This window comes from Onychostoma macrolepis, chromosome 23, assembly GCF_012432095.1.
Source record: "Onychostoma macrolepis isolate SWU-2019 chromosome 23, ASM1243209v1, whole genome shotgun sequence".
NCBI lineage: Eukaryota > Metazoa > Chordata > Actinopteri > Cypriniformes > Cyprinidae > Onychostoma > Onychostoma macrolepis.
In genome coordinates this window covers 7,208,084-7,217,999 of record NC_081177.1, presented here as the reverse complement: position 1 = coordinate 7,217,999, position 9,916 = coordinate 7,208,084, and the positions used below count along the sequence as shown (strand labels likewise).

At 35.9% G+C, this 9,916-nt stretch overlaps 1 protein-coding gene across 3 annotated transcripts in view; it reads right to left on the bottom strand.

The window, feature by feature from the left end:
• The window catches only part of reps2 (RALBP1 associated Eps domain containing 2), a 47,171-nt gene that overhangs the window by 15,240 nt on the left and 22,015 nt on the right, over window positions 1-9,916 (bottom strand). For all 3 annotated transcript variants that reach the window (XM_058764305.1, XM_058764304.1, XM_058764306.1), the window contains exons 6-12: window positions 5,116-5,254; window positions 4,962-5,025; window positions 4,711-4,879; window positions 4,486-4,542; window positions 3,230-3,314; window positions 2,642-2,710; window positions 436-484 (exon numbers count right to left, since the gene is read on the bottom strand). In XM_058764305.1, coding sequence (XP_058620288.1) covers window positions 436-484; window positions 2,642-2,710; window positions 3,230-3,314; window positions 4,486-4,542; window positions 4,711-4,879; window positions 4,962-5,025; window positions 5,116-5,254 — 632 coding nt within the window. The remainder of the gene's footprint in view (window positions 1-435; window positions 485-2,641; window positions 2,711-3,229; window positions 3,315-4,485; window positions 4,543-4,710; window positions 4,880-4,961; window positions 5,026-5,115; window positions 5,255-9,916) is intronic.

Sequence of the window (9,916 nt, the reverse complement as noted above, 5' to 3'; positions counted from 1 at the left end):
ATAATACATTTCTTAATAAATTTACATTCAAATAAACCCTGAATCTTGTAGTCAAATACCTTAATTCATAAAATAAATAAACTACTGTTTAAAAGTTTAAGGTAAGTAATTTTTTTAATGTTTTTGAAAGAACTCATATATTTGGCTTCATATATTTGATCAAAATACAGTAAAAACTAAAATTGTGACATATCATTACAATTTAAAAGAACTGCTTCTATTTAAACATATTTTAGTTTTTTCTTTTTATTCCTGTGATGCAAAGCTGAATTTTCAGCATCATAACTCCAGTCTCCAGTGTCACACAATCCTTCAGAAATCTTTGAAAAATCTATTTTTTGCTTAAATTGAATGTGTCTGTATTGAGTAAAAGTACACATTTATTTATTTTTAAAACCTTTGTGTAGCAGTAGTGAGAGTTTAAAAAGGTTTTACCTGGGCCGTGTTCTTGACTTCATGTTTGCATCAAGCTCTTGTGGAGAATCTGTAAAACATTTGTATGTTATTACACAGTTACACAGTAAAAGTATTATTTCTGCAATAAAACTGACCAAACTCTAAAGAAAAACCTTATTTATTTCATTTAAAAGCCAAAAGGCATCACACTTCACTAAGAACACCCAAAAAATTAAACAAGTATTTTTCTTTTATTTACCTGTCATCTACAAGAGAACAAAACTCCACAACCTGAAGTTTTAAGTCGGTCCTAAACTAAACTGCTCTCTCTAGCCAAAAGATTCCACTTCTCAACAGAAACACTGAATCGTAACACTAAAACATCAAACACACTCGAGAGCATCGATACTATCCAAACAACAGGCCTTGAACACCTACAGCTGCAGTTAACACCTCAAATGGGCCTCTGTCTGCTATCCCATCATGCACCGGGACATTGACGAAAACTCAGTATCAACTTTAATTCTCTTTTCTACCAACACTGGGGAAAAAAGCATTTCATAAGAACCATATTGGAAGCAATGTTGCATTCAAACTGAAGTAATAAAGCGCAGGATTATTTGTGAACGCCCAGGGATCTGGGCACTTTAATAAATGTGAGCTGTTATTGGATCAGAACAGACTGCATGAAATATTAGAACAAAAGGTCAGCGCTGTGGATATAATGGGCTTTGCGTCCACACCCAGAGGCACTGAGTGGTTTTACTTCATAACGTCACACCCATCATGAAAGAAAATAACAAACAGGCCTCTGCTAGAATGATATACTGGCTATATGTGACTTCAACCTGATCTGATCACGACAAGAGCTGATTTGCCAAGAGAGAGCAGTCATTGGTCCGTTTTTAATTATGATTCATCTCATCATGGGTCGCTTTAAGACATAATTCACCCGGAAGTGAGAAATTGGGTCATGATTTATTCATGTTGTGGCAAATACAAATGGCTTTCTTCTGTGGGACACAAAAGTAGATGTTTTGCAGATTGTTCATGCTGCCCTTTTCAATACAGTGGAAATAAATGGGAACATTCTTGGGCTCAAAAAAGTACCCAAAAGTAGGTCATAGGACTCATACACTTTGTTGCAAGTCTTCTGAAGTCATATGATAAAGATTATCTCTGTAGTTATCAAATTTGCATTCATTCATTTAGCAGACTTATAAATAAGGAATATAACAAGCTATTAAGCAGTCCTGTTTCAGATTATAATGTTTGGACAGTATTGACGTTATTGACTGGAGGAAGCATTATCATCAATTATGGACTCATATTTTGCTGAATAGAAATATTAATAAAACCCTTAAAACTAAAATAAAAAATAAAAGCCAATTAAAAATATTACAGTAATAGATACTATAATAATATATACATAATACTAAAATAAATTTCATTTATTTGTTTGTTTGTATTGCTGTATTGGCTTTTCCTGCAGGTCTAGAATTCTCTATCAGGCTGAACTCTGCTGGCAGAAATAAAGTGTACAATAAAAGCAATACTGAAATAACAATATCAATAAGTTTACATTGCATTTGGAAGTATGGAAGAGTGGCCCCAAATATATGTGTGCACTGGAGGCATTAAAGAAACTTAAGAAACCATCTAAATGTCACCGCACTGGATAAAAAAATATATATCAAAGCAAGTGGCATTTGTCATTTTCACTTTCATGTATACAAAATACTGTGTAATGTTAGTTACATGAGACACAAAAAACAGTGTTTCTGGTGTGATTTTAAACCTACAGCATATCTTCATGTGCTATAAGTTTGAAAATAAACGACCTTGAGCTTCAGAGGTACACAAGATTTTCAGCAAATAACAAATATTGGTCTGTTTTTGACATAAAACTGCCTTATTGCATCAGAAGACCTGAAATCTAGTGCACATGGGCTACTTTCATGAGACTTTATAGTGCATTTTTTATCATTTTTTGAGCTAGACAGCATCCATTCACTTGCACTTATATGGAAAAGAGCACCTGGAACCTTCTGCTAAACATCTCTCTCTGTGTTACACAAAAGAAAAGTCATACAGGTTGAACAAATGAGAGTGAGTAAATGACCACAGAATTTTCATTGTTTCCTGAACACAGACGGTAAAGCACAGGTAAATTAGAGGCTTTGGTTGCTTCGGTGTGGGTCAGGGGCGTGTGCGTGGCCCGCTGCGCCTGAGGACAGTGACTCACCTGGTTTTAAAGTGCTGACATGCTGTATTGGCTTTTCGTGCGGGTCTGGAATTCTCTTTGGGCTGAATTCTGCTGACACAACAATAAAAACACAATAAGAACAGTGAAATAAGAACCGTATACATAAGAATATCAATACGTTTATAGGTTTTCCCTCTTAAGTGTGGAAGAATTGTCCCAAAAATATCGGCACACTTATGACTCTGAAGAAAATGTAAGAAAAATATCTATCATTGCATTCAATTATAAAATATCAAAGCAAGTGTGGTTTATTTTAAAGCACAAAAAAAAAAAAAAAATCCCTTAATTTGTTAGGTTTGGCACTTAATACTTAATACAATGACATTTACATAAGATACAAAATATCAAATGGCTTTGTTTTATATTGATTGTATTTTATTGACTTGTGTCCTTGAGTGCCGTGAAATGTGCCTATATATAAACAAAAGGTATTATTATTATTATTACTACTATTAAGACATTTTTAGGTGTCCAAACACTTTTTGGGCCACTGTATAAAAACATTAGATATATTTTTTTCCTTTAATCATGTTTATGCTTATTGACGTCTGTCTCTAAAGTCATTACCCTGTTTCCTGCTTTCATCTCTCACGTCCTGTTTAGCGGTCACACCTGGTCTAGAGGTCATCTGCAGGTCAACAGAACCCATTTCCTGTTTGGGAAAATGAAAAGTCAGCATAAAATGACTGATATGAGGACATTTAGAGGTTTACTCAGATATAAGGGCTGGACTAGATGGATTTTGGCTTATTGAGATCTCATATGAGACTCATTAGCACCCTCTGCCTTCAGTCAAACAGACATTCTCAGAGAGAGAGTTATCTTTCTTCAGAGTGTAAATTTGTATAATGACAAGGGTATGACAAGGAGAAGACTTTTCAGGACATGACCCCATGTCCCCACTTTTCAAAACGCTTATAAATCACACAGAATGGAGTGTATTGAAAATCTGAAATAGCACAGAGTTTCCTGTAAGGGGTAGGGTTAGGTGTAGGGCAATAGCACATACAGTTTGTACAGTACAAAAACCATTACGCCTATGGGATGTCCCCACTTTTCACAAAAACAAATGTGTGTGTGTGTGTGTGTTTGTGTTTGTGATAAATGAGGACATAAATGATGTATAATGACATGGGTATGACATAGGTATTACTAGGAGAAGGTGACTTATGAGGACACCCATTTTTCAAAACGCTTATAAATCATACAGAGTGAGTTTGTGTGTGTGTGTGTGTGTGTGTGTGTGTGTGTGTGTGTGTGTGTATATAACAAATTTATTAATGTGCAATTTTAATTATTATTTGTTTTTGTTTTTTTACAACCAGGGACTATCATCGATAGCAAAAGCTAAATAAATTAATGAATGAATGAATAAATAAATAAATAAACAAACAAATAAATACATACATAAATAAATAAACAATAAACCAATGATGTTATTATTAACTAAACTGTATAAGTTGAACTACTAAAATTATAAAAATATAAAACTGAGAAAAAATACATTTAAATAGAAATATTAAAAACAAATAAAAAATTAGATTCAAATAATATTTAAAAAATACTAAAACATCACTCCAATAAACTAAATAAATCTTATTTATTTATTTGTTTATTTTTATTTTTTTTCCAACCATCACTCTGAAACTGTTCTTGTTATTTGCTTTGATGCTTTGGCAATATTGTGGGTAGATCATCATGCCGGTAAAGCATTTTAATATAGAAAATTGAAAGTGAGAGAGAATGAGAGAGACAAAAAGGACAGAACGAAATGTACAGAACATTGAGATCTTGGCATAAATGTTAAATGAAGATCTTCTTACAAGCTGATTGGCTCTAGGCATCATATTGTCATCAAAAACAATAAGAGGTTCAGTCGCCTGTAAAACAAATCCATTTGGAGCTCAGTTCAAACTTGTTAATCTGAACTTTCTCATAATTGCAGAACATGATACTGAATAAGAAATACTAGACAGTTTTAAACTAGACATCATTAAATACTTCAGGTGTAAATATTGTAGGCATTTTGTGAGTTTTAGATCTCATACCTCAGATGGCGGCGCTGTAAGCACACCTGGTTCCACAAAGCCAGGTCTCAGCGTGGCGGGGAGTGTTTCAGGAAGAGGGTAACCATTTTTCCGGGCCACGATCAAATGGAAGGCAGTGCAGAACTCTGGGAAAGTGAGAGCACCGTCCTTGTCAACGTCGCTCAGCTCCCTGAAAGACATCAAACAAGATTGTTTGAATACAAAGAGACAGTTCACTGTATGTTTAAGAGGAACTGAGGCTTTATGTTCACCATATATGAGACAGCTCTGGAATCGGAAGCTTCGACTTGGTGAAGAAGTTTTTTGCAACAGTTCCTGAAAGCATAACCAATGCAAACTTCAAAAGTGTCCAGATGAAGTCATAAATCTAACAGTATGAGATGATCTCAGACAGATCTCTCTTACCCATGATGAGAGCGCTGAGGTCAGGCTGGAGACTCCTGAACTGGTTGGTGTAGTATTCACGCTGCTCCTCTGTGATCCTCCATGGGTCGTCTGAGTAATCGACCTCCACTCGCTCCACCAGCCGCTCCACAGACGCAACCTGAATCAGAAAAACAACTGTCTGAGGAGACCTGAAGAGCCTGCAGATGAAAATGTTTTCCAATTACATATGCCTTTCATTGATGTCAAGAAAGTAGCAGGCTCTTGTTGATCAGTCAATAACGAAAAAGAGCTTCTGAATGCTTTTTATATCAAATAATTTGAAGTGGGACTGTACTTTTCAAAAGTCATGCCCGCGCATGACTTTTGAAAAGTACAGTCCCACTTCAAATTATGCATGGCAGAATGTAATGAATTATAATTAAAGCTCAACATTTCTGAAATATCATCTATGAAACATGCCATCATTATTATTATTATTTTTTTCAAAATACTTTTTCTCAGCATATCTTACTATTAAACTTAATACACAACTATAGGTAAGCCTTTTAGGTTTATTCTACTAAGATAAATAATCGGAAATTCGAGATTTAAATATATTAAAATATTTTTACATATTATATTATAAAATATTTAACACATATATATATATATATATATATATATATATATATATATATATATATATAAATAAATGTATAGTCATGGCCAAAAATATCGGCACCCTTGGTAAATATGATCAAAGAAGGCTGTGAAAATGATCTGCATTGTTAATCCTTTTGATCTTTTATTTAAACAAATTCACAAAAATCTAACCTTTCATTGGATAATAAGAATTTAAAATGGGGAAATATCATTATGAAATAAATGTTTTCTCAAATACATGTGGACACAATTATTGGCACCTAGAAATTTTTATGAGTAAAATATCTCTGAAGTATATTCCCACTCATATTAACAATTTTGAGCACTCCAGGGTGATTATGAACATGAAATTATCCAGCCATGGCTTCCTGTTTCACAGAAATATAAATAGGAGGAAAACAAAGCCCAAATTCCTTAATCATCCATCACAATGAGAAAAACCAAAGAATATATTTCTGATGTGCAGCAAAAGATAATTGAGCTTCACAAATTAGTGAAGTGGCTTTAAGAAAAGAGCTAGAGCAGTGAAAATTCCCATTTCCACCACCAGGGCAATAATTAAGAATTAATTAATTAATTAATTTCCAATCAACATAAAATGTTAGGAAACTGCCTGGAAGAGGATGTGTGTCTATATCGTCCTAATGCACGGTGAGAAGGAGAGTTTGAGTGGCTAAAGACTCTCCAAGGACCACAGTTGGAGAACTGCAGAAAATAGTTGTGTCTCGGGGTCAGAAAACCTTAAAAAAGAAATTGTCAAACAGCACCTACATCACCACATGCTGTTTGGGAGGGTTTCAAGAAAAATTCTCCTCGCTCATCCAAAAACAAACTCCAGCATATTCAGTTATCAGACACGACCGGAACTTCAAATGGGACTGGCTTCTATGGTCAGATGAAACTAAAAAATTTGCTTTTTAGCAGCAAACACTCAAGATGGGTTTGGTGAACACAGGGATAAAAAGTACCCCGTGTGTACAATGAAATATACTGCTGTATTTTTGATGTTGTGGGCCTATATTTCTGCTGGAGGTCCTGTGGATATCTTGTTTAGACACATGGCATCATGGATTCTATCAAATACCAACAGATAAAAAATCAATAAGTGACTGACTCTGTTAGAAATCTTATAATGGGCCATGTTTGGATCTTCCAACCGTACAAAAATCCAAACACAAACCTCAAAAACAACACACAAATTGGTCACTGAGCACAAAACCAAGCTTCTGCTGGCCATTCCAGTCCTCTGACCTGAACCCTGTAGAAAATGAGTGAACTGAAGAGAAGAAGCAGCAACATGGAGCTGGGAATCTAAAGGGTCTGGAGTGATTCTGGATGAAGGAATGGTCTCTGATCTCTTGTCAGGTGTTCACTAACCTCATCAGGCATTATAGGAGAAAATATAGAGCTGTTAAACTGGCAAATGGAGGTTTCAAAAAGTATTGAAGAAAAGGGTGCCGGTAATTGTGGCCAATGTGTATTAGAGAAAAACATTTATTTCATAATGATATTTCCCCCCATTTTAAAATCGTATTATCCAATGCATTATTGTGCATAAATGCATTATAAATAATGCATTATTTTAAATAAAAGATCAAAAGGATTAACAATGCAGATTCATTTTCACAGCCTTCTTTGATCATATTTACCAAGGGTGCCGATATTTTTGGCCATGACTATACAGTGGGGCAAAAAAGTATTTAGTCAGCCACCAATTGTGCAAGTTCTCCCACTTAAAAAGATGAGAGAGGCCTGTAATTTTCATCTAAGGTATACCTCAACTATGAGAGACAAAATGAGAAAAAAAAAATCCAGAAAATCACATTGTAGGATTTTTAAAGAATTTATTTGCAAATTATGGTGGAAAATAAGTATTTGGTCAATAACAAAATTTCATCTCAATACTTTGTTATATACCCTTTGTTGGCAATGACAGAGGTCAAATGTTTTCTGTAAGTCTTCACAAGGTTTTCACACACTGTTGCTGGTATTTTGGCCCATTCCTCCATGCAGATCTCCTCTAGAGCAGTAATGTTTTGGGGCTGTCGCTGGGCAACATGGACTTTCAACTCCCTCCAAAGATTTTCGATGGGGTTCGACTTCACAGTAGGTATGGTGTTCTTTGGATGCAACTCAGCATTCTTTCTCCTCCAAACACGACAAGTTGAGTTTTTACCAAAAAGTTCTATTTTGGTTTCATCTGACCATATGACATTCTCCCAATCCTCTTCTGGATCATCCAAATGCTCTCTAGCAAACTTCAGACGGGCCCGGACATGTACTGGCTTAAGCAGGGGGACACGTCTGGCACTGCAGGATTTGAGTCCCTGGCGGCGCAGTGTGTTACTGATGGTAGCCTTTGTTACTTTGGTCCCAGCTCCCAGCTTGGAGTTGGACTGTTTGAGGTTGTGGACAGGTGTCTTTTATACTGATAACGAGTTCAAACAGATGCCATTAATACAGGTAACGAGTGGAGGACAGAGGAGCCTCTTAAAGAAGAAGTTACAGGTCTGTGAGAGCCAGAAATCTTGCTTGTTTGTAGGTGACCAAATACTTATTTTACCGAGGAATTTACCAATTAATTCTTTAAAAATCCTACAATGTGATTTTCTGGATTTTTTTTCTCTCATTTTGTCTCTCATAGTTGAGGTATACCTATGATGAAAATTACAGGCCTCTCTCATCTTTTTAAGTGGGAGAACTTGCACAATTGGTGGCTGACTAAATACTTTTTTGCCCCACTGTATATATACACAGTAAAAATGCTTCTTAAATGCATGTTTTATACGAAAAAATAAAAAACACTAATCGCACACACTACTGTAGCTTGCAAACACAATATAATTCATATCTATTATTCAATATATTACTATTAACGTGTCAGTCATGTGATCTTCACCAAGCATTGTGAAATTAGGAAATGCTTGACAAAGGTTACAAGATACAGTATCATATGGAATTTTTTTAGCTTTTTCTCTTCTCTTCATATTGTTTTGATGTTTTATGCTCATGTCTGTAATCATTTTGGATGCGATTTATCTAATATGTATCTATTATTTGTAAGCAAGAGTAAGAAAATAAGGGGCCTGTGTGTGTATGTGCCCTGATTTGTTATTACTGATATTCTAACAAAAAAAATACACTTTTAAAAAGCAGTGTCATGACCTAAATCCTGATTTAGAGCCCTAATGTGTTTCCTCACCTACCTGGTCTCATGGCATAAACGTAGCTGGGTGCACTTTTTAGCAAGATGAATGAATGAAGCATTTATATAGCGCTTTATTGTGTATTGCTATACACCCAAAGCGCTTTACAATCATATAGGGGGTCTCTCCTCAACCACCACCGTTGTGCAGCATCCACCTGGATGATGCGACTGCAGCCACAGGACAACGGCGCCAGTGCGCTCACCACACACCAGCTACAGGTGGAGAGGAGAGAGAGATAGAGCCAATCAAGTGGATGGGGATTATTGAGAGGCCATGATTGATAAGGGCCAGTGGCGGGAATTTAGCCAGGACACCGGGGTTAGACCCCTACTCTTCACGATGAGTGTCATGGGATTTTTAATGACCACAGAGAGTCAGGACCTCGGTTTAACATCTCATCCGAAAGACGGTGCTCTTTTGACAGTATAGTGTCCCCGTCACTATACTGGGGCATTAGAACCCACACAGACTACAGGATGAGCACCCCCTGCTGGCCTCTCTAACACCTCTACCAACAGCTACCTAGTTTTCCCAGGAGGTCTTCCATCCAGGTACTGACCAGGTTCAGCCCTGCTTAGCTTCCATGGGCAACCGGTCTTGGGCTGCAGGGTGATATAGCAATGATATGCGAAATACGTACCAATAAGTACATATCTCTGCATTTTCCAAAAGAAATGAACACTAGAGGCAGTAAAATTCCGATGCCTTTTATTCCTTTTCACACAAATTTACAGAGTTTCGATTAATAAAGCATAATTTTCGCACAATTACTTGAAGCATATCATGTTATGACTTCAAAACAATATTAATATGCTGGGAGATTTGAAAACTGATGCTTTTGAATGTTAGCATCACACATATCCAGATTCATATCTATAGGTTTTCATTGACGGTAGGTTTGTTCGGTAGCTCACGGAGTTGCATCAACAAATGCATTTTTATATCAGTTTTGCATTTGTCAACACTAT